At 37.9% G+C, this 26,288-nt stretch overlaps 1 protein-coding gene across 1 annotated transcript in view; it reads left to right on the top strand.

Annotated features, from left to right (window-relative positions):
* Positions 1–471: 471 nt before the first annotated feature.
* The window catches only part of LOC150077078 (IDLSRF-like peptide), an 83,287-nt gene continuing 57,470 nt past the window's right edge, over positions 472–26,288 (top strand). The window contains exon 1 of the mRNA XM_090386944.1: positions 472–780. Coding sequence (XP_090243070.1) covers positions 660–780 — 121 coding nt within the window. The 5' untranslated portion in view covers positions 472–659. The remainder of the gene's footprint in view (positions 781–26,288) is intronic.

Raw genomic sequence — 26,288 nt, 5'->3', positions numbered from 1 at the left:
GCCTGCTTCGTAATCAGAGTAGGGATCTTGTAAACTCTCAAACCGACACAGTTAATCTGGCATGCAACTGTTATAACAACTAGGTCGAATGATTGTCAGTGTCATCATTAACATTAATGGGACGACATCCGTGAAGTAGAAACGATAGCAAAGGTCTGGTTTTATCACCATTGATGTCCAGTTGGAAAAGGGAAGGCAGAGAATTTCTATTATAGTCAGAGAGAACAAAATGAAGGAATATGAAAGCTAGAGAATATAGAGAAATAAAGTATAAAAGAGAGGTAACATCAAGTTGCAGGTGTCTTCGGATAATCCTTCCAAAGCACCACGAATGCCCGCTGTTCGGTCTTCTTGTATGGTTCATTTGCATTCCCCCTAAGCTTTCTGAGTAGGCTTTCTCATTGGCTGTGCATGAATGACGTAGGCTTTGCGTTTGCGCGTGCTATCAATATTTCAGGTGTTCTCTTTGAAAGGCCGAAGATTTAAGGACGTGTGCGTGCCTGCAGCGGTCCCTGTAAACCTGGTTGTGACAACACAGCCCCACCTCTCCAGCGTCTCCGGCAGCCGATATTCTCAAAAGCGAGGGCAGTCCGCTAGCCTTTCCGAACACTACCGACAGCGAGGAGGATTACAAACGCACACACACCTGTCGCTCCACGATGTTCAGGGCGTCCCACGTCAACGTTGTTGTCTTGGTTCTCGTTGGGCTAGCGCGAGGTGCTTATCTGGTCGACTTCGCTCACGTGTTTCACAGAAATGCGGCCAATGTCAAAAGGGAAGGTAAGTACCTTCCTATTCTTGGTCTCGATAAGATGGTCAAGCTTACATGACAAATGGCTCTGCTTTCACAATACTTTTTTCTACAGAAATCTTATTTAATTACTGTTCTCTTAGAAATACGTCAAAGAAATGTTACTCTATGATTTGATGAATAGTTAAGATCAGGGATAGCCAACTTCTGACCACAAGGAGCCAAAATACGTTAAGCAATTACCAACGAACCACAGTATTAAAATCATAAATAAAGTTAATACATGTTTCATCCTTTCTTTTAAAGGAAAATTTTTAGTATCTCAAGACGGCTGTTATAACAGACTTGTTCAGTTTGGTTGAATGCTTGGCTACCAAACCAAATCCAATTGATTTCTTATATTATATACAATTTTAGGCGCATGTGGTCATTTGGGGGAACAAGTTGGATAGCTCTGGCTAATTATCGTCCCTTAAATAAATATTGTAATGTGTGCAGGCTAATCTGTGGTACCTGTTACCAACAGTAATAAAATATTTTGGAAAATATATCGTAGCACATACAGCAGATTAGCAATATAGTTTTATAAATGGATCTTACAATTCTGAAGAGCCAGAATCCTCCATCATACATTAACTTGGCGAATGTATGTTCGGGGATTTCAATTTATTCAAAGAATATTGTAAAATTTGTGTCTTAAGATCTCTTTGGTTTCTTCAAAAAGAATGCACAAAGATTAACAAGGTTTTTTTCTGTTGAAATTTCTGACTGTATTAGTCATCCTGCTGGGTACGTTCATGTTTATTAAATATTATGAAAAGGATGCTTAAAGTTTTCCGCAGACAATTACGTTACTTTATTTTGGCGAAGTTTATTTGAATGTTTGATATTTTTTAAGTACTTTATTGCAGCACCTTTAAAATATTTCATAGTATTTTAGCAGTATTTAAAGGATTAATTATGGTCCTGGCGTAGCGCAGTCACTGCTACGCACCAACTTATTCATAACCAATTTTTTTTCTCTAGTATTATTCAAACAGAATTCAGCATTTGTTTTGGAACTATACAAGATTCAGTGGGCTTCATAGAATCCTTGAAGAGTAACCATTCTTCTAAGAAGAAGAAATTCGTTTGCTATAAAGAAGTGTTTCGTTTAAGAAATCTTCAATGATTTTTAGTAACATTAATCTATTTTGGAAGAAGGTTTTAGAACTGACTCCTAGACTTTAGATTCAAATAAATGAACAGCTAACAATTCTGTGTATGCAACCCACTTTATTTTTCAGATATTCTAATTTATATTTAGACCCGTTTATTAACTTCATTAAGCAGTAAATTTGGTTTTGATAAGAACTAATAATCGTGATTCGTAGGTATCTTATTCGTTGGTACCAAATGACTGAAGAGTCTCCCACCTAGGTACCTTCGTTCAGTGCATACATAAGAAAGCATTTGTTGTAATATCTTATTCTTTGTAAGACAATGGATTTTTAAATCCCGATCTCGTGTTCAGTTTGCCTTAAGGACTTTGTAGGGTTATTCGAGCAGCCCGCTTATGCTACGGTTTCTTCTTATTCAGAGTCTCCAGGGTCTTCTCTTATTCTCAAAACTTCTGTTTCCAATCTCCATGCTTCAACTATTTTGTAATCAAGCACTGGCTGAATTCACCGCAAAATTTTCTGGTGCTTTCACTATTGTCATGCGTAATAATCCAGGGTGTGTTTTCACTTTCTTCCTCAAATTGAGCTCCATTCTTTACAATCAAAATAAGTATCCAGGCTGAAAGAACTGGAAATTTTATACCTACAACGACCCATAAAACTTAAAAGCTAATGCTTAAAAGAAATTATCTTCAGGGAATTATGTTTATTCTGAACAAATATAAATGTTCTTATACTGCAATTTCGTAATACATTGTACTTTTATTCTAATTATACAATATTATACTTAATTTTGGCCAACCTTCTGCAAGCGAGCTAAAAATATGAAGACGTTCCACAGGTTTTGGCAGGGATTTCAACATATGAAAATATTTTTATTCTATATAATTTAAAATCAGAATTGGGATTAATGCATATTACTTTTATATTACAATATTATAGAAAAATAATGGTTGTTAAATATTTCGAATGAAAACACGCAAAAATTTAAAATTTTCTGTTATTAAATGTTAGTGCAAATAACACGTGATTTTTCCTATTATTCTGTTCGCGAGCAGCACAGTGATTATAATCATCGTCCTCTCCCAACGGAAAGGCTCAGGTTCGAATCCCATCAATGATGGGAGTAACTTTATGGGTTTCTTTCATCTGTGGCTGAGTTAGTTAATCCTAGGCAAGGATATCAAGGTGTTTTCCTTCTGGAAAAACTGATTTTTCGTACAGAAAAATCAAGCAAACCGACCAGAGAACACACTCAACTAACAAACATAATACACATCGGTGAATAAGACTGTTCACAAATAATCCTAACTTTTTTTTTGTTACCTAAAGTCAACTATTACTAGCATAGCCATCTTAGTTTGACAAAAATACCAAACTAAAAACCCGAAATACTGTATGAAGCATTTTTATTCTCATTTATGATCATTGAAGAAACTTTAAAATTATTGTTAGTAGTAATGGCAAACGATGCAAGAAAGCAAGCTTATACAGCATCAGCAAAAAACACTTTCCATTTCACCAGTCCATCCCCTCTAATGGTTCATCTAGATCCTTTAACTTATTCAAATTACCCACTTCCACCACACTAGATGGAAGTTTGCTCCACCAATTAAACACCCTCTGTCTGAAGGAAAATTTACACACATCCGACGTGCAGCTGTCCTTCAAGTTGAATTTACGCCCCATCATCTGAGCAAAAAAAGGATTCCATTAGCATTGAGCTTACTCAATCCATTCAAAGCCTTAAACATCTCACGCAGATTTCCTCCCGTCTGCCTGGACAACAGAAGCTGCAATTTGTAGAAATGAAGCCTTTCTTGGTAAGACCACCCCTTTCGTTCCCTTCACCGATCTCATTGCCCTTCTCTGCATCCATCCAGCAGATCCACATCCTTCCTAAAATTAGGATTCCAGACATGTATGCAGTATTCAAAATGCAGCCTGCCCATTGCTTTACACAAAGGGATGATCACTCCCTAAGTAGTGTTTATAGTTCCTGCTATTATGAAGAAACTGTAAACAAAACCAAATTCCTACTCCCTTTACAAGATTCGCACGACTGCAAATTTACCAGGTTATAAATTATGCATGGGGTCAGGATTTTCATCGTCATTACCACATTCCATCATCCTGTCGAGCGTGAGACAAGTGTCGTGTCACCTGAAACTTCGAAGAAAACAGTGAAAGAGCTCTTCAGATTTTGAATAAGCTTTAGAGTTTTTAATGCCAGTACAACACGGAAATTTAAGCTCAGTATTCTACTCCACGCAACTGGTAATTACCCTAACCTACCATTCTTTTATAAATGATGTACACTATAAGACCCTCAACTCAAAACTTAGTTTTTTTGTTTTGTTTCCGGTTTAATTAATAAACATTTGTTTTAATTTTTCAAACTTTTGATTATTTTCGTCAGTTCATTCCCCACAATTTGAATTTTTTTTTTCAGATTACCGATCTGACTTAAGGGGAAAAACACAGAAAACTCAAAAGAAGAAATTATTGAAATGCCATCTACAATAAAATATCATGAAGAAATAAATTTAAGTTAATAAAATTTACTATAGAATTATTTTCATAAAATAATATATTTTAAAATATACACCATAAAAACCGCCTCTAAATTTACATTATACAGGATATAAATTTAATGAAGTGTTCAGTAATCTGTACATTTTGTAATTTATATTAATTTAGTGCACAAAATTGTTCATTTTGTTAAGGATGAGAAAAAAAATGTATAATTTTATTTTTGGAAATGAATAAATTTGTCCTATATTGTGTTGTAATGTACTGAACATTTAAATTGGTTTCTGAAGTTTTCCTTCGTGTTTAAATACTTCGGATGCCAAACTAATCAAATTCTCCATTCTCTTAGATCTTACTCTCCTCTCCAGAAACTTCAATTTACTAGTTGAAAATTGCCTAAAAAAAGAATCGAGTCTACTCCACTCATTTGAAATTTGTCCTTTAAAATACTCACAGCACTCTTAAGAAAGATTGTTAATGAATTAATTATATCCACCCACTAATCTAAATTGATAGAACGTGTTTCATTCGGCACCAAGAAATTAAAGCATTTTATAGCTGTATACAAAGAAGTTTCAATGGATTCTTTTTATCATTTAGCCATTCTAATACCAGATCAAAGTACAAATAACAATATTTTAATCCAAAATTGCCAAATTTAACTTGAAACTCCTCCAGTTAGTAAGGAACGTACTAAATTCCAGATTGTAACAATAATCTGATATGGTTTGTTGAACTACTGGATGGATTTTTACTCCAAATCAGTGTCAACTGTGTTAAGTCTCTGGGAAGGTATTTGAATTCTGGTTTGGCAGGTTCTGGCGCCTTAACCACTCACCCTGTGTTGTCTGCTGAATTTAATTTCTATCAGTCCGTCTATAGAAAGTTAAAAACTAAAGTCTTCTATTCGAATTACCAAACTGAGTATGCCGCCATCTTGTTTTCCAGTTTTAAATAGCGTAGTTGGTCAGTTGCTTCTTGAGCTCCGTAAATGTACGTTAAGTACTAGAGCACGATCGACCATTAGACGCTAAAATAATGTCGTCTTTCACACGATACAAATTAATACCCTTCGTACTGATACCACCTGGAATTTGTCATGATGACACTTGAAACATTATCGAGTAAATCAGCCGAAGGTGGTTTCTGAAGTCGACGTTTCTAATACATGATATTAAGGTGTAAAATGACACGCGTATATTCAGTAATTAGTCTAAATAATTTGCTTATATCCAAATTCAGCAAAGACAGTTCTCCAGGTAGTATCTGGAGTTTCCTAAGTGCATTACAAATGCTAAACAACATATCCAGAGAGAAGATTTGCATCTAGAGATGTTTCCTAATGTCATGGTAACCGCTCTAAATTTATCGACATGGGTGCAATAGGAACAATGTGGTGTCGTTGTTGTGTTGTTCCTTTGCGTGCAAGCGAATCATCTTCGTACTGGTTACTACCTCTGTATTCCGTCAATGGCACGCCATAACTGAGTTTGTGCATGTTTGTCTTGTTCTATGTCCACTAGCGAAGCAGTCTTTGGATCGAAGAACGCCTTTTCCTGCACCCAGCCTCTTCCTGTTACGGCATAAACTTCGACCAGTGAACTACGCATGCTCCCAGTCTGACTATGAGGGAAAATTATATCCAGACAGGTACAAACATATACCCAGTTGTTGTGTCCACTTGTAGCTATAACAACTGATCGATTGAAAACTGGAAATAACTGTTTGTACGTATGTGTCACACGATAAAGGTTTCACATAAATGTGACACTTGTCCCTTCGACTAAGGGGATTCTAGTACAATCATTTTGTCACCTTAACTTGATAGCTTATAACAGGAAACATTAACAGTTATCCGTATGTTATATTATTGGAGTAACAGACTGAGGGGCGCATTGGTGTTACAATCGACTGTGCTCTCTCTCTCTCTCTCTCTCTCTCTCTCTCTCCTCTTGATGTCTGACCATTTCGTGTCTTTTAGCTTTTTTCCCTATATTTTTTTGAACGTGGTGTCTACTTATAACAATCTTAGAAATTGCGCGTGCCTGCGAAACTGTTTTCTCCAGTGGAAAATAATTTGAATAAATAAATCTTTATTTCACCTAAGCACAGAGATTTATGATAATATCCTCCATAACATATTAGCGACAAAAAACATTAAAATATACTCTAAGTATCCATTAGACGAATGAATTTCCATGTAAAGCAATATCTTTCTATTCTGTCAACCACGAAATGAATCAATGACTCAAATAATTAACTTCACAGGCCAGTTAATACCTCATTAACTTACACGATAATGTTGCGTTAACCCCATAATGAGTAAACAAACCTTGTAATTGACCCATGACTTCAATTATGAGCTTAATATAAACCACAAGTGCCTGGTTAAATGTATAATTTTACAATTAAGGGTGGTTACAATTTAAGAATTCTAAATGACAAGAGGAAACAGAAGTGCTCAGCAATCTTCTCTTAAAAGAAATAAATTTAATCTTTACTTCTCATACACCAAAAACCAGGTCAACACTAACCACCATATAAACATCAGGAATATTTGTAAATAGGGGCAGTAAGGCCTCACTTTCCCAATCTCCATGAACATCTCTGCTCTTCCTCATTCGTTACATCCATGACGTCAACAGCGGAATGTTTCGCACTTTCAGTAACATGTTAATTATCAAGGACTTCGCAGACAGTGTCTGGTTTTAATCGAGAATGAATTTCTACCCTTTTCTCTGCATCAATTATCACGCCTCCCCTAGAGAATTTTGCACGCAAACACAACTTATTTAAAACTTACATCTCGACAAATTTAAGTTTTAAATATCATCCTTCAATCCACCGAATTGATAATAAACTGGAAAAGATATTCCTTTTCATATATTTGGTCACAGTAATGTCCGAAGAGTACACATACATTATCCAAGTATCCCACGAGTTTTTAGGATATTTTATATAACAATATAATGGAAGCATTGTACCATTCAGGAATTATAACATTAAAGATTCCAAAAGAACAAAAAATTGACCAAGGATAGAGAGCCGATCTACTTGACTTTCTGCAGCTTTTGTATTTTGTCAACCACGTGCATCTTAATGTAATTCTTATTGAAATATTAAACTGAATGACAAACCATCCAAAGTTCGTATTGATTCGTTTAAAAATGGGCGACATTTGAAGGCCAAAATGATGTGATCAATATCCACCATCAAGACCATCCTTGGACAGATCCCATCAGCATCCTTCTTCATTGTTCTGAGCTGAATGTTAAAGTGAATGGTAAATTGGATTCCAAAGACTTATGATGCAGGTATTGCTTTTCTATAGATGGCGCCACAATTCTTTGTCAATGCAGGTTAATTTTTTTGTCTCTTACTTTTTTTTTTCTTACTTTTCCTTTGAGCGCGAAAGTCTGACAGGTCAAGATGATTGCATGGATCACGTTTACGCCTCTGGTGTCTTGCATGCGCTCCAGCAATTTGCATCCGAAATGAAGCAAAGCACAGCATCCAGACTTCATTTGTTTTATTAACAGTAAAACAGAGCGGAGAAACACTTACGTGAACTTGTCGTGTTTATGATCTCTTCGATTCATCTGCAAGTTAAGAAACAAAAGAAAGAAAGACGAAGAACATGCGATCGTAACCAGCATAATAATGACTCGCGTTTATTTTACTTTGCTCTTCTCTTTCATACTTTCTGCACAACAAAAGTCTCGCTTCTCACAATTACATCATTCTCAAAGATATTGAAATAGAAGGCATGTTTCTCTTTTTTCTTTCTCATTATAGAAATATGTAATGCGTCCTCTTAAAGAGGCGTACTTATATCTTCTACCTATCTATCTTTTTCAACCATTGATGTTTTTTTTTCTTTTAGTCTGTGCCGAAATGAATCAAAAGTATATTTACATTTTCTCTCGTTGCTAGTTGATCACTAAATATCCCCGAAGATTATAAAATGCTAATGGAAAACCATCTTGATGAGTTAAAAAATAATAAATAAAAAACCTTTCTAAAATACATTTCAAAAATAAGAGAGAGAAAGGTTCTTTAATAAACATTTTTTTAATAATAAATACATAAAAAACAATATCCGACGGTTGGTTATTACAGCAGAAAGACCTTAATAAGGTTCAACTTCAACGAGTAAAACATTTCTATACAGTATCTCTATTTTGGGCTGTTTTGAAAAGGTAGAAGATGCCATCTATTAGAAGTACTCCCTGATGAATATATATTTCAGAAATTTTCCTTCATATCTGATTAGTATGATCGGTGGAGCATGATTACTATCTAATTACACAACTCTGTACACTTTCATTAGTGTATTTATCTTTCATGCTAATATGTAAAAGAAATAGAATCCAGCGGTTGTATATTACAGAGCCCAGAGAAAGAAGTACATTGCTCGTTAGGGAAAACTGCTCACCCACAAATAATGGATCGATTGAACTAAAAGTCTGCATGCATAACCGTGACATACGTGGACGTAAACGATTAGCATGTCAAACTGATCAATGCAGTAGAACGTCTAATATGTGTCTATTAACGCCTCAAATTAGGAATCTGAAAACCTGCAAACCATATGTAATCAGCAGACCATCAAAACGGTGAACGAATGACTTCAAGAGAGCACAATAACTTTAAAATGCAGAAGACGCTGGTATGTACAGCTTTCCATTTGTAAAACATGTACAGTTTGGAGTTATAAATAACAATAGCTGTTCACTTCTGGTCGTTATTGATAGACCATTGATGGTAAGGCATTATGTTCAAACCATTCTAGGACCAGTACCGTCTACACTCAATCTCGAATACTATTTTCCAGCAGAAAAATCACGACCAATACGGCTCTCATATTTCAAAAGTGTCTGCTGTTGTTGTGTTGTTATACAATTTTAGGAGCATCAGCAATTAGGGCGGGCCATACTACTCCGTGTATACTGTCTGCAAATTGCGTGTGTTCTGTGGTCTGTTTTCTGTTTGCTGGACGAAAAACCAGAGTTTCCGGGAGAAAAACCATGCTACCCTCGCCTGAGACCGACGAACTCAACCAAGTTGTGAAAAAGGTCCATAAAAATTCCGTACGTCATCGATGGAAATCGAACTCTGGTCTTTTCACCCGGTATGGGGAGGATGACCAATTTACCACGAGGGACAAAATCGTCTACCTGATGAGATCATGCTTCCATAGCCTTCACTAACTTTGTCTCTCCATTCCCTACCACTGTTTTACAGCTCATAATACAATTATGGTTCAACTTTAGAATGACATTCACTATTTTTAATTTCCTTCCGCGACGTTTGGCCCTTTGCATCATTGTTCATGGATTCCATATTTCAAATTGATGGAGCCATGAATTTTCGTAAGCCAGTATTGCTGAACTGATATACAGACTTGATCATTTTCCTGTGCACACTATCTCTGTACTTAATTTAAGCTTAAAATATGCATTCTTGAAATGGAGAAACTTGACTGGCGAGCAATGAATGTGTATGAAACACCCTACGGTACCTGCACTCTGCGAATTTAGTGGAATGGAGCCTTTAAATTCCAAATACAGTAGCTCGTTTCTTGCCATAAAACTAACCTGTTCGCACCTGGTTTGAGAAGAACGAAGTTTTACAGTTGGCTTGGCCGTTTTGAAGTCCCGATTTGAACATCATGGAATACCTTTGAGACAAGATGGAAAAGAGTTTCAAGATGAAGCCAGCAGGGTCTTCTACTGCTACGATGACAATTCCAATTATTTTTTTTGTTAAAGAAATTAATATCCATTTTATTCAACGTTATTAGTGTTCGAATATTTTTGAAAGAATAGCGTATGATATTTTGGCGTATCTCAAATACTGTTAACTTTATTTAATCCTTTGTATCTGTTCTGCAAATTCCCTTCCTCTGTTCTATTGTTGTTTTCCTCTCTATTTCATGGTATTTTTCTCATTATAGATAAAATTCTGAGCTTGTTTTCTATGGTCCTCATAGTCCACGCTAACAAGCAGAGAAATAGCAAAAGTAAGGTGATGATTATTCTAGCACCTGGAAATTAAGTCCAATTAATATAAGAAGCGACTAATCTACAGTGGCAAAGAGATATTGGCCTTGTCTTTCCGAGTGTTAGGTTTTACCTATCGTGACTGCTCTGAAACACAGAACCGCATTACAGAGAAAATGATGAAACACGTGTCACCTTTCAGTGTGTAAACAGACAGTACTCCAATTACTTGTTGTGATATTTGTCATATCCATTGACGTAAGTAGTTTTTTTTCCAGAAGGCAACAGGGATCTGAAGCTGTAAAATAGAGAGAGTGTCCTGTGTCAATTTATAAGATTGAAGACGTGTTGCAAAGGCGTAACTTCCATTACTAAAATTCATGTTTCCTGTTATGATAGAAAGCAGAAGCTCTAGAATCCTTTATTTCACTAAATGTATGTGAATACAAAAGCTCTATTTCTTCTTTAGTCGATTAAAAATCTGTTTCTAACAAGCGATCTATTTTATCAATTATTTTTAAGTGTGCTCAATGGCTGCAGAATTATGAAGCAAAGCAACTCCGATTTCGAAACTTGGGCGTAGTACTCACTGCCTTTGAGAATAATTGTTTACGTTGAGTTGAGATTGCAATAACATTCATAACCACCGAAGAAATGGTTCAGTTTTTTTCTCTTGCTGTAAGCACGTAAGATTATTTACCAGCCAAGTCGTCAAAACAAGGATTATTTCAGATTGGTTTCTGTTTATTAGAAAGCTTTCGTTGCTATTATAGTGGTAAGCTTTGCCTCGAGCAAATAAAAAAGGAAGTAAATCAGATGCACTTTACAGACTTAATAGGTGCACTTGACTTAGTCACGCACGAAGGTTCTTTTCGCAACTTTACAGCCATAGACTGCACTCCAATACTGATATGGATAAGCAGATGTCTGAGGGTCAACATTGAGTTATTATAAATGGATGTATTTCTTCGAATTTCTTTTCGAACTGACATCATTAGTATAAAGACAGACTCGAGGACGATGTCGGTTCAAGAATAAAACATTTACCGGATCTTTATCTGGACTATATTGGAGACCTTCACCAATATGTAGGGAAATAAAACTTTTTTCTACATAATTTTGATATTTTTATAAATATTATTTCCAATATGTATTATGCATATAATAAATCAAAAAATTAGCCATGTTCAAGCAGAAACAAAGGTGCTTTCAATAACCGTGGTTCAGTACTCTTGACTGCTAAATACGGTGCTATTTCTTGTATTCCAACTTGTGAACTCCTCTGACGTGTTTATATACTGAATGACCACTTCATTAGGTACATAATCTAATAGCAAGCAGGTCCCACTCTCTGCCTTAAAAGAGCAGCCTGGATTCGTCCTGCCATGGTCTTCATGAGGTGCTGAAGTTGTGTTAATGATGTTGGTCTTCGTTGACTTATGCTGCTTCCCACAGTCGATACAAATTGGATCATTCCGGATCCGTACTCAGAACAGTTCGTTTCACCTCATCCCACAGGTGCTCCATTGTACTGAGATATGACAGGAAAGGCTGTTACTGAAGAAGCGCTTCTTCAATAACAGCTTTAATATAATACGGTCACTGAACGTATTATACTAAAGACTATTATACATAGAGTTGTCTTTTTAATTTGATTTTTGAGGCATTTTTGTCTATCGGGCATGTTAGCATCTGTTAACGTCTTGTCATAGGCCCTAACTGACAGTACAGAGAACATGTCACTTGTCACTCGATTAGAGCCCAAATCGTTGCCCTCTAACACCATGCGGGAAAGAACCGGGTTCGAATCGTTCCGACGGAAAGAACGTTGGGTTTTATTCAAACCCTGGACGATTTAGTCGATCTGGAACAATGTCTGTGGAATTGGTGTCGAAAAATTTTGGAAAGAACTAACGTTCTCCTTGCCTGATGTTGCTACCAACGCTTGGTCTCTTGGCTACAGCTTCTGTTTATTTGGAGTCCGTCTTTATTTTTTGTCACCAATAACCGATTTACAATCCTCCCAGACAGTGGGGTACTCTGACTTTAGTCACCTGCTTGGATCAGCTCCTAAGGCCACCTGCGCAGCCATACTACTTCTTTTCAGAAGTTCAATAGTTATTTTACAATGTGATTGGGGAATTGCCTGTAATGCGTGTAAATAAAAATGAAATAAGATACAAAGAGTGGACTGAGTATCGCTATGATCTGATTGGAAAAGTTGATATCTTATAAGAATGACTTGTATCAGAATCGTGGAAGGGTAGCTTCACAGCATTAAGAATTCACAGCTGAAGAGTGGCTTCAACTGTGAATTATTTATGTTGCGAACAACTTTATAGCATCGAGGGGGCAAAAAACTGTTTTCCAATAATATCCTGTCGGTGTCAAAAGTGTACTGAATGGATCTATGCAATAAAACACTCATGAATATATATATGCTGCATAAAGTGTCTCTGTAGTCCTATCCCCTGCTGTATTTTCGTGTGGGGGGGTACAGGGGACGCTTTTATTACAAAAGCATGTACAGCGCTACAATTTCTTATATTGTCCTTTTCCAGCAGGACCACGTTAGCATAGATTCACTGAATTACTTCAAACATGACGCCAATATGATGCCTTTGGTAGCCGAAGGAATCCCCTTTAAAATTCAAATAGACGAGATAAAGCGTAAGGAAACATTGAAACTCGCATGAAATATTTGCATTTGTACAGAGTGTTTTATTTAAGCATTTTTTTGCTGTACGCTTTCTATGATTTTTCTTTGATATTTAACATTATATAATGATGAATGTTGTTAGTCTTATGTAATAAATGTTGATTTGCGAATATTCAAAATATAAACGTTGATTAGAAAATTTAAAATTCTATTTCGAATAAAGCATAATTATTGATAATGAACTGTTTCTTGAGGTCCGCGATCTTCAGCATTTTCTGTTTTGGCCCCCAGCCGAAAAAAACACAGATTAGACATCAATATAATAATGAATTTTGAGGGATTTGCACATTTGTTGAAGTATAGGTTAAGCGAGTAGAAAATCTACCTTCTAAATGGCGTGGAAGGGATGAATGTTATTATTAATATCAATTTATTTTCCGAAATGTCCCTTTACAGCTATGCAGCTAGAGGACATGAGCTACATACAGAGGTAAAACATAAAATACAGACAAATACATTGTATACAAAGCCAGATACAATACACGGCCTTAAACAACCACTGGTGAAGATACAAAAACGTAAAATTTCAACAAATACAAAAACAAAGTTACAACAAATAAAAGTGCATACGGATACATCGGAGCGTGGATAGTGCGGCATCACAAAGAGTCCTCCTAGAGCATGACTAAGGAATACATGTCTGCAAGAACAAGAATGGAAGCTCTGTATGTTCTGTCCTTGCAAAGTTTCTCAACGTCTATGGCTAATCTATTAAATATCTGGAAGGAGTTATGTGGAAACATGTTGTCCAGGGAGGACATACTACGCAGCTTCGATCTGTATGGGGAGGTGTTGGACTGGCATCTTCTCCTGTCGGACGGTCTGGAGATGATATCCCATATATCGGGTGAGCTTAGTTTTCCGGATTGAAGCTGAGAGAGGGTAAGAAGGTTCCTAGAGATGATGATTGACCTCCAAGGAAGCGTATTAAGATTGGTGACCAGAACAGATTTTGAGATTGTAGGTGTTAACCCGGCAACCCTATTTAGCCATTTCAAGATCCAGAATTCCAAGGAGAGGAACCTGGCTTGGTATGATGAGGGTGCTGAGGACCATATAGTCGAGGCATATAATGGAATTGGGAAAATGCAACGAAGAATGTATTTGATGATAAGGTCCGGGTTATGGAAGTTGGAGATCTCTTGTTTTACTGCCCATAAAGCCGAATATGTTTTCGTTCGAGTGGCATTAAAGTGAGGCAAGAAGGTGAGGTCTTTGTCCCAGATGATACCCAAATCTTTATGTTGGGTGACTTTTTTAACTGGAGAGTTCGCTATAATGATGTTCACATCGTTGGTATTTTTTTTCTTGGTGATATAGAGTTGTGCAGTTTTCTCTTTATTAATGGAGAGTCCAATCGCATGAAGGTAGTTTTCCAGTTCATGTAGCTGTCGGTTGGAGCTCACGGTAATAGACTGGAGAGACTTGGGGCATTTTGTGATGATGAACTTAATATCATCTGCGTAGGTGGTAAAATTAGTACGGTTTGATAGGAAGGGTTCTAAAGATGCGGCGAAGAGGGCGGCAGAGACAACGCCCCCTTGTGGGAGCCCTCTGGAGCAGAGAATGTGGTGATAATGGTTTTGATTTCTGATCCATAGGGTCCTGGACTGAAGGAGTTTCCTAAGGAGAACTAGGATGTTACCAGAGATTTTGAAGTAGTTGCACAGTACGGTACATAATGCATGGGTGGACAGATTGTCCAAGGCCGCCTTAATGTCGAGGAACACAATATCCAGTTGCTCTTTGTTGCTTAAGGTACTTTCAATTCTGAACAGTGTGTCCAAGAGATTGGTGATCGTGGAATGTTCAGGTAGAACACTATATAGGTATGGAGGTTTGTGGCTGAACATGTGATGGGTGAGAGCAGGAAGTATGGCTTTTTCCAAGATTTTGAGGAAAGTGCATCCTACGGAAATTGGTCTGTAGTCATTAGGCGATTTTGGGTTAGACTTTTTTGGAACGGGAGAAACATGATGTGTTACAGATAGCAGGGTACACTCCTGTTACGAGGACGGAACTGAATGCATCAAGCAAGAGGTCAATGATATATACACTACATATTCAATGATATATACACTACATATTTTAATCATGAAAATAGGGAATCCATCCGGGCCAGTGGTAGACTTGTTGGGAAGACTGTTGATGACCTCAGTAAGGCGTTCCTTTGTGATGGCAATTTTATCCAGTGATGTCTGGTTAGCTGGTGGATTAACTCGAATAAAGGGGTTTGGAGCAGATAGGGGCTTAGTTGCGAGCGAGTTAGCTCATGCGTGGAAGATGTCAGTGGTCATGGGGGACTGTTGGTTCTTGTTGGTGAAGATGCTTTTCCCAGGTTTCATTCTGTGTGCAATCCAATCGTTCTGTTCCTTCCTCCGAATGCGTAGGAAGCGTGCCCGATGTTTTTTTATAGAGTTGGTAGTCGGCTAGATCCCGTGTTCTTTGCCACTTCCTGCATAGTTTCTGTTTGATGATGAAGGAGAGTTTTGCGTCGCTGGTAAACCAGTTCTTGGTTCTGGGAGACAGGCGTACAGATTTGGAGGCCCCTTCACAGGCGATGTCTTTTAACAAGTTAGCTAAATTGGTAAGTGTTTTATCAGGGTGGCTAGCAGCAATTTTTGTCCAGTCTGTAGCTTTTAGTCTTTGTAGGATGATTTGAGGTTGCATATATTTTAATGAGAAGATCTTGAGTTAGGATTCTTTATGGTCATTTTCAAGTTGTCGGGGAGAGTATAGGCTTTCACTAATCAAAGGAAATTGGGAGGTGATCTGACGCAAACTTAAAAATCGGCGTTGTGAGAGTGAGATGGTCAAGGTTATGGAATAAGAGGTCGAGGTTTTGATGTCGTCTTGTAGGTTGCGTATGGGTTAGTCTAAGGTCTAGAGATGAGGAGCGTACGACGTCCTTCATAACAGCTTCGTGTTTTGGGGAGGGCATGTTGAAGTCTCCTAAAACAAAGTTGAGCATGTGAGGCTTGAGATGGGTTATAATCCAGGTAGTTAACTCATCCCTTTTGTCGGGATTATGGTCAGGAGGTAAATATACCGCTACAACTTGAGTTCTCACTTTAACTTTAAAAATTGCAGAAATGGCTTCAAATGCAGGGGAGTCGCTGAGTTGTGCACACACACAAGGTGATGGATGTCTTTGTAAATGATGGAGACGCCACCTCCACGTCTGTGGTCCCTGCCGTTGCAAACATTTCTGTAATGGTGGGGAGTGGCCAAGTGGGTGAGTTGTCTTCCATGGTTAAGCCAAGTTTCCTGGATACAGATGAAATCATATTCGTCGAGCAGGAGGAGAGATTGCAGAGGGGCCAATTTGTTAACAATACTGCGCACATTTTGCGAGAAGACCCTGATTGTGGAACATGGATGGAGGTTTTTTGGAATAGATGATTGCTATTGTAGAGGACGAATAAGCAGGGATTGCTGAGGGGGATGGCCTTTTTTCGTCGGAGAAAGGTCTGATAAGTATGGGATCCAGAACTTTTTCGTAGGCAGAGGGTGAACACCTCACTAGAAATGAGGCGTAGCCAGTTTGCCTAGTTTTAAGCTGTTTTACTTCGATGGGGACATTGTGTTCTACAAGAAACATTCTCTTTATGGAATCGGGGCTTGTTGAGGGTCCAAACCGGGAGACAAAAATCTTGGTTCTGGGCAAAGCGACAGAGATGTCATATTTCTCTGCGAGCGTCTGTTTACTAGGGTGAGTCTTTGATAATCGCTTGTTTGTTAATGTTGTTGAAATTCGTTGGTTCCCTTCTAGTGGGGGAGAAAATGGGGTGGGGCTTTTGCTTCTCGATACACATCTCTGGTCAGCGTTTCTCGGTTCAGTAGCCTGGTCATGTCTGTCATGTGGTACAATATCATCATTTCTTTCGTAAAACAGAGTCAACTTATTAGTGCGGTTCACTACGCGGGTGACTTCGTTTACTTCCTGTGGACGTTTGTCGCTTTTCTTCTTCTGATCTCGATTCTCAAGTGATTTCAGGAACTTGCAGTAATCTGATTTGATTAGAAGAGTTTCAAGGGCGCTTTCATTTTCTTTAGCCACCCTAAAGGGATTCTTATTGTGCATCTTTTCCTGTTGTGTAAGCAGTTCGGCAGACTCTAGGGGTGTTGTTTGCGTGGCTGCATCCCGTTTTGTGACTATGCATCGGTCATTAGTGCAGAGACACCGTTCAGCACTTATTTCCTGAAGGGTGCGAGCGATTGTCCCAAGGACTTCCCACAATTTCGTAGATGCTTATTGCTATTGTTTTTCTTTTCCAATCAGCCTCCTGCACCTTCAAAATCTGTCCTGCGAATTCTTTTTATTTCTTTGCTACATGAGTTTTTAGCAGTGTTATTTCTTTCCGTATTGTGATTAAGCTGGGTAGTTTGGGTGTGGCTGACGTTCTGCTGTCTTACTATTTTGGAGGAAGATGATTGGCAAATGACATGAGATGGGTTTTTCGGATTAACAGTATATCCCGATGCATTCACAAGAAGAAATCAAGTTGAGCAGAGGGATTTGGTGATGGGTAGCAAGAACTATAAGTTCAACTTTCGTCTATGAAGACGGCTTTGATGATTGAGATCTCAAATTGAAGTACCCAAGCCTAGCAAAGGTGTATACGTTAGATGAGCATGGGGTAGAGAACGGCTACGAAGAGAATGTGGGTAACTGATTCAATTACTTTGGGAAAGCGCACCTGACATCGAGTGCACAATAACTGTGTTCGAGAGTATACTAAGAGGTGACTTTTCTCCAGCGCAAAATGGAATCATAATGGAAATTCTTGTAAACGTGACTGGGGTTAACGCATTGTGAAACGAGGTCGTCCGTCCATCCGGTTAGCGGGCAGACTAAACGCACACCCTCAAAGCGGTACACGCTTTATTGTAAGCGTCAATAGAAGAGGGCAGTTGCAATAAAAGATTGGACGTTCATTTGCATGCGTAGCGCGTTCGTTGCCTAGCTGGAGTTTGAAGACATGCACGCCACGCCGAGGGGTCAATTAGATGACAATTAAGTAATCCGCTACAGTGTTTCTCTCATGGAAGCGCCTGTTTTATTTTAGTGTATCTGCCGTGCATGCAGATGATGGATGGAGTACTTTATTTACATTCCTGTTGCCACAATGGCATCATTATTAGCTTAATATTGCTCTGTTCTACCCACCATCAGCCCGTTGCCGGACTTAGTTTTCGCTGGTGTTTTTTTTATTATAATTGGTGTCGCGCTGTTCTTCCACAGTATTCGCGCAGTATTGTCATTTTGGCGACCGTCATATATCCTTATCTTCCCTTCGAATCTGCACCTATCCTTTCATTCTGGCCATGTCTAATTCATCAATTTTCTTTTGCAGTCGGAAATATTCCCTTAATGGCCTATTTCTCCTTCTCCGAAAAGGAAGAACAATTTGATTGTTCAATCTTTTAATAGTCGTCGTTCTCATTAGAGGTAACCTTCTTGATGGACATGGTGTGACCATACCATCACCAATGCAATATATGAATGTGTTATACACGGTTACCAGACTTCCACGGTTTATGAAATGCACCTACCCTTTCTGGGTAGACATTCCGAAAACTGGTGGTAGTCCCAGCAATTGACTATCTGTCCCCTGAAATTTGTCCTCAAAATAGACGATTCACAAGAACTTCAAATCGTCATGTACTTGAGTCTTTCCAGGTCAATATTCTGCACATTACATAAAGAACTCTCGAAATGGTCAAAACGACATATTCGGTTACTAATACTATGACTTCATTAGTGTGAACATGAGTGGTGTAAGTAGGGAACAGCAAATGTGGCCTCAAACAGCAAAACAAACGTTGCCTTCAAAACGGAGTTACCCTGCTATTGCACTGCTTTCAAAAACATTCGTTTGAAACTAATGGGTAGCGCAATTGATAGATTAACCATTTCGAGATGACATTGCATCTCCAACTAGTTAATCAGCTATTTTAGCCCTCGTCTTATTTTAAATAAATGGCAGGTTAACCTTTTAAATCCACTAACATCACAAAATGGTTATTTATTTGAAAGTTGTGCAATACCATTGCATTAACTATATTATATAATATAAATAAAACATTCGCTTCTAATTGTTAATGTCTAAATGATTCAATGTCCAAAATAATATTTTGTAGACCTTCAGCATTACTTAGCATAATTGTTAATGGCCCGAAAGGGAATTCCACCGCGCACAATCACGAAGATTACAGAAAATGAGAAAGAAGCAGCCTTCAAAAAATAAATAAAAAATAAGTCATTTACTCGTTTCTGTTTAATCATGCATATTAATTAGTTGAAAATCCTTATTCTCTGTCTCAAACTCAAATAAAGTTCGCTGCAGAAACCTGTTCGATCGTTGCACACGAACACCAAATGATTAGTTTCATTGTGTGTAGTATTGGCTGATTTAATTTGGTTTTATACGAACGTGTTTGGCATCAGATGCTTGCTTCTATTGATCGAGTTCACGTATACGTCTCCAGTTAGCCAGCTAATACATAGAAATGTTCTTAAAGGAGGCCAGAAAAGGGTAATTTAATAACAAAGATGTGGGAGTGCCTTGGTTAATTTTCTTAAAAGATTTCGAAGATGCAAGTCAGAACAACAACACTTGCTTGGTATTGTTCAGACTCAAGGAGTCTACTTCTTTTTCTCCATAAAAAGTAAGCAAACAGCCAACTTGCAGTAACGTGGGCGGCTGCATTTTATTTTAAACAACGCACACGCGCTAGATTTTTAAATGGAGTTTCTTTTGCTTTTGAAGTACCTGCCAATACAATCTCTAGAGGAATTCCAACTTGTTTTGCTTCAATTCCAAATTGCAAATGAAGTTGGAATTCCAACTTCATTTGCAATTTCTGTAATCTCCATTTAACATACAGCTTTGTGTAGAAAATGTAAATTAAGATCAGTTATAAGAGGGGCCTTCAGTAAATTATCTACCTAAGGTACTTCCCACAGTTATATTTCAATGATTCACGATTTATCATATTCCTTCATATCAACTTGAATCATACTAATTGATCCCACAGTCAAGTTTCTCACCAAAGAAGGAAATGGGCCAAAGGGCATTCATGAAAGAACGGAAGAACGGTGGCTGTGTATGGCAACAGTGCGCCTTCAGAGTACCAGGTGAAATTCTAGTCAAAACTATTCAAGTGAAGTAGAGTCCATCGAAGATGATCCACGTCCAGGAAGGCCTGCTACAGCGACCACTCCAGAAACGTGCCAAGCTGTAGAAACCCTTGTGCCGAATGATAGACATTTAAAGGTGTCCAAAATTTCTAGGGAATGTGACATAACAGAGAGAACAGTTATAACCATCCTCCATGAACATTTGAGGATGATCAAGGTCAGTGGAAGTTGGTTCCCAGATTTGTGACCCCTGAGCTGAAGCAATTCAGAGTACGGTGTTATGAGGAGAATTTAAAGCTTTATGGAAGAGATCTTAAAACTTTCATCTCCCGAATTGTTACGGTGATGAAACATGGGTTCATCATTGGAATCCTGCGACCGCAAGAATCAAATGCAATGGAAGCCCAAGGGTTCTCCCACCCAAAAAATTTCGGACAACCTTCAGCTGTCAATATTATGGTCACCATTTTTTTGGGAATCTGGGAGAATTTATGCGTAGAATTTAGTAATCACGATTGCGATTAAACGAATCGATCTCATACTAGGGTCACTTCACTACAAGTTGCCCATATATTGCACTATCCGTCTTAAATTATATATAAAAAACACTGCTCCAAACGGAAAAGTATCCTACCATTTAAGCACGATTTTAAATTGATATGAAACTAAAGGTGCAATATCTACTTAGAAAGTGAGGCTTTGTCCTGCGTTCCAAGTTCACATGGGGTTAGTTAATATTAATGATCATCCAACTCCATAATTTCACTATTTATTAAAATAGTTAAATTTCAGTAGTATGTCTTAGTTTGCGAGATAAAAATATTACTGGGGAAGTAATTTTATTATTCTCGACTCTTTCCCCCACCCTTTCTACCATAATCTGATTGCCCAAACTAAGCTACTCAAATCATTCTGCAATCTTTACTTCAAAACCCATCTGATGTCTGGATTATGTTAAATGTATCTCTCGATGAGCTTGCGCTACATAATTTACGTCTAAACTATCCCGTTAATCGGACCTGCAGTCGAGTGGAGAAGTCATTAATTGAAGTTGCCTCTACTCAAATATTAACTTTATGGCGCGAGTGTTGTCGTAGCGAAAGGTCAAAGTGTGACCTGATGTCTGGGATGTTCATTAATGAGTCACTACTGAAATGATGCGTGAAAGCCTTTTCGCAATGTCTAGAAGATAATCGAGCTGTGCTTTTGTTGCATCAGATTGCTTGGACATTATTTTGAAGCTTATCGCTTATAATAATACTTAAATAAATATTTTAAACACCTTTTTGTTTAAAAACAAAGATTTAAGTGATGTAGCTACGGAATCGCGTGGTAGTGACGTCATTGCAAGTTCTTATTGGATGGAATGTGTTTGCTCAGGGGTAATTATGGTACAAGATAACACTGACGACGTATGGCATGTGTAATTAGTATTTTTTTGCGTTTGTGTCTGAAAGCTTTCTTCAGAAAATGCCAGAGCGCTAAGAATATCATGCAAGGGAAACTCATCGGCGATTGGACCTCGGTTCCATGTCCAACGTCGGCCATTAACTACCTGCGTGATGTCCCTGGCGCCTCTGAAACAACATCCCTTGAAAGACATTCTTGAAAATGAAGTGGCAATAGAACCTTACGCAGAGGGATCGTTGGGGTGTCCATTAACAGGCAACGCTGAACAAATCGCACTTTTACGTCCCCACGTGACCAGGTCATCAGCCATCGCAGAAACACTATTTTACCTCGTGCAATGCTAAAAGCCCTTGAGTGTCAGCGCCATGCACAATGAACGGTTAAGGTGTTGAAGGTGAATATGCTTTCGGATGATGGTGATGACACTGCGTTTCAGAATTACGGCGAGTGGACGTTGCGAGAGAAGCCAATTTGGACAATGATTCAATCCTCGTAACGTCGGTTTACTTGTGTGGTCAGTGCAACAGTTCCATAGGAAAGAGGAATGAAAAGAAATCGAAAAGACGAGTAATGGAAGAATGTAAAAAGAGACTGAGCAACTGTACACTTTCAGTGGTCTTTTCACTTTATGCATGCACCTATAATGAAAATTTAGGCCTACACCTAATAAGTCACAAACATGATGCAAATCGCACTATAAAAAAAACAAAAATTAACTGCTAATGTCACTCATTATACTTTTCGATTAATGGACTGCACAATACTACAGTACAGAGCATCTCATCTATAAACATCTCATGAGAAAATATTTTGAAAATAGCATAAAAACGCATTAAAAATTTCATTTCTCCTCACTGGGCGCATGCTCATCTAACGAAGCAGGATTTAAGTAAACTTTTCATCTTAAATTATCTTCATCTTAATTTCATTTCATTTCATCTTTAATTTCATCTTAAATTCGCGTTAATGAACTTACTGTTACAAATAAGCATCAGTGAGGTAGAGTTCGGGTCTTTCTGAATCTACCAAGAATGTTAGCTGCTGGAATTGATGTTCTGCGTACACCACGCTAATTTGTAGACTTTCCAACAACAGAATTAACTAAATCAGATAATGTTGCTAATCTTTATTGCGATCACAACGATGCCTGGTCGAGCTGATTTGCAAAGAAAGAGGAAAGTGCACTATTCTTCTCTCAATAGCTGAAGATAATCTTCGATTGCTTTGTAACACTGGAAAAATACTGCAATAAATCTTAATTCTTTACTTCTTGAGCACGGATCGCAGCCGAAATAATCTGGTCACTTATAAAAGAAGTTTAGTCAAAAAGATTAATGTAGAATTGGACAATTGTCTTCAGTTTCCAGTCTGTTTATTGCTGGTTGGTTCAGTTTTGGGTGGTTTGGTGTGCATCAGCTGCGCTTTGCTCTTCCTTCTTGGCGGTGAATAATGGGAACTGAATACAAGATTAGGTTTTAGAAAATCGGGTTAAATTAACAATATTTTAATTGGATTATATCGCGTTTTTAACTTGGACCTTTTACATGAGGTATTAACTGGATCAATTGGATGTGAGCGTTGGGTTGAAGAATTTTCCTACAAAAAGGTAGAAGTTCTTATATTTAAGAAGAAATATTAATGTATTTAGTGCCCTATAGAACAGTTGTACTTCATCCAAAACGACGTCTCGTCTTGGGAACAAGGAGCATTATCCAAGTTGAAGCAAGAGTTAAAATGGCCTCCAAATTATCTTCTGTCTGGAACGTTCTTTGAGTTTGAATAACTCAAAGGCTAACCAACGTTTCACAATTATTCTACGAAATCGTTATTTAATGTGAATATTAAATAACGTGACGCATTTGGACTAGTGGCCATCTTTTTCTTAGATACACCATTAAGATTGAAACGAGAGTAACTTAATTATAATTCTTAATCTTTATTAAAGTCAGCAGGAACTCAATTCTAAATCCCACCTTTAAGGCTCACTCAAAATCTAACGAGTCTATTACTGTATAATCTTCTCCGCAAAGTTCTACCACACAGCATGGAAACTGATTTCGCCTTTATAATTATGCACCCCTCTTCAAGCATCTGGTCCTAATGCTTCGTCGCTTGACTACATCAAACACACAAACGAGCTTTTCTCTCGTTTGTGTGTTTATTAGAGCTTTTCGACTAATTTCATTGAAATTAGTAGAACCACTGAATAAGTAGATTAGTTGGATTACTGCAGGATTAGGAGAGTGAGAAAACACGCACACATCTCCCCTTAAAAGTTAAAATCTTGAGATTTAGAATTCCTCTTTAGCAATACCAATGATACGTAATTATTCAGTCGTAGCTTCCTGGTTTAATGCGCAGAATGTGATTACTGCTTACAATCTGCAGAGGCCTCCAACGTTTCCTCGTTCAAGCAACTCCAGAATTCCAGTTACTCTAGCTATGCTCCCCCCTTTTTTAGGCGTATTATCATATATGAATAAAGAGTACCATGTTCATTCGTCCGTCCGCATGTAATAACTTGAGTCAGAGTGAATGGATTTTCATGAAATTTTATATTTGGCTCTTTTAGAATGATCTGCCTAGCCTGCCCAAATTTAATTCAACTTGGATCAATAGAGTGGCAATTATTTATTTATTTTTTCATACATATGACAGCCGAAGCACTGGATATTAGTTTGTTGCCGTGCACTGATTGAAGGAATCAATGGGAAATATGGCGGATGCGCAGAAAATCTCTTCGTGGTTTTACTTCTGTCCTTAAACCCTCCCCCTTTCCCAACCAAGCGACTTCTTTAAGACCCTGCAAAGTCAGCCTTACAGGAAATGCAAATAAAACTTTGAAAACCTCTTTCTTGACAAAATGATGCGTTCTTTCTGTCTTAATTTAATATGAGAATAGCTGAAAGAGGAGGGATGATTTATCTTTTCTATTAAGTCTTTGAAGGTCACCAGTTGCCGCTGGGCGTTTCGTTATTTGCTTAACTCTTATTACAGACTTGCACCATTAGTTATTTTGAATTTCTGGGTTTAAGCAGAAGCGAGCTGCTTCTGACAACGCGACCACATTTCGCTTTTACAAGTTGATGAGATAAATACGCTCTTCACATACGGTGATTCGAGATTTCGCCTTTTCTTATTATTGAATCTACGTAATGTTTGCGAGGTTTGATGAAAAAGTTCGTGGACTGACTTTGTATATCTTGAAATTGAATTAGTTGGCGTTAGGCAAAAAGATGTTTTATGTGTTATGTCGCATCTTTAAAAGAAGTGATTTTAATGAACAGCGAATTTGTGTCAAATCAGAGGGGACTGCACCGAAGAAGCTGTGTGTCGGAGGGTTTTCGGTAGTTCGCAAAGTTTAAAGAGGGATTGTCCCTCGAACATGGTCCTCGCTCTGGCTCCTTTCAATTTCAAAAACCAGTGATTCAATCGATGGTGTTCTGATCAGAGTGATCGACGTTCAAGTACCTGCGAAGTTGCTGGTGAAATACCAATTTCACCAACAACTTCTCAAAGTACTCACGTGTCCATCAACCAATGAGACACGTCAATCAATTTTAACTGAAGACTTGGGAATACGTGTTTTAGCCAAGTTCGTGCCTCGCCCCTTCGCTGATTATCACAGAGACCACTCAGTTCTCTCGTGGTGAACCGGGGAACAATTATACGACGGTTGCGCAATGTTGTTCGGAGAAATCAACGGGAAAAAAGTGAGCTTCAAGGAATTGGATCACGACAACTCAACTGCATACTTGGCACTTTCCATTCAAGAATTAATTACAGACTATTCCATCACTGTGGTTCCCCATCCTCCAAGTCATGATTGGACACATTGTGATTTTTTGTTATCTAAAGCTTAAGTATCCTTGAAAGGTCACAATGTCAAGGAAACTACTCCGAAGATCTATTGGAATAGCCAGTAAGCTTCATCATTTCCTAAATATTAATCCAATCGCCGAAAGTTTGGATCAGATTTCGTGTATTGCCAATAACTATCATATCTTAGGCATATCTAAACGTTTGTGACTAACAACAACTAAAATGTCTTTCCATTACGATAGTTTGTCATATTCTCAGTTTGAAGTCTTAGTCTTTGTTAGAATAGTACGAGTGTCTAATATGAGTGGGAAGTTTCTATAGTCTCGTTGAGAAACATCTCAACTAGCTACCGGATTAGAACCCAGACCTTTTCCACGAAGCACTAAAGAGAAGAGAAGCTATCTAATGAGGTCACCTTCTGGTATCTTTAGTATCTTTAGCAGGAGTTTGTTAGCTTGAAGTGGACTAGTAGGATAGTAACAGGAGTGTTTCTTGTATTGGTTTCGGATGCGGGCTGAGACATTTCACCGGAAACTATGGTATTATATTGCACTAACTGTAAAGATTGGTGATCATTTTAAATTAAAACTCATCAAATGCGAATAACTTCGATTAAAAGAGTGCTAGAGACATGAAATTTAAAAGTAACATCCTTTGTTCTCTGACGTCACTTAATTGGTCACAAAAATTATCATCATAATCAAATCACAGTTAATATAACTGAGCACAACGACGCACATTCGAAAAC

Source organism: Mastigoproctus giganteus, chromosome 12, assembly GCF_048544385.1.
Source record: "Mastigoproctus giganteus isolate SK-2022 chromosome 12, ASM4854438v1, whole genome shotgun sequence".
Classification (NCBI taxonomy): Eukaryota; Metazoa; Arthropoda; class Arachnida; order Uropygi; family Thelyphonidae; genus Mastigoproctus; species Mastigoproctus giganteus.
This window is presented reverse-complemented; position numbering and strand designations above follow the sequence as displayed.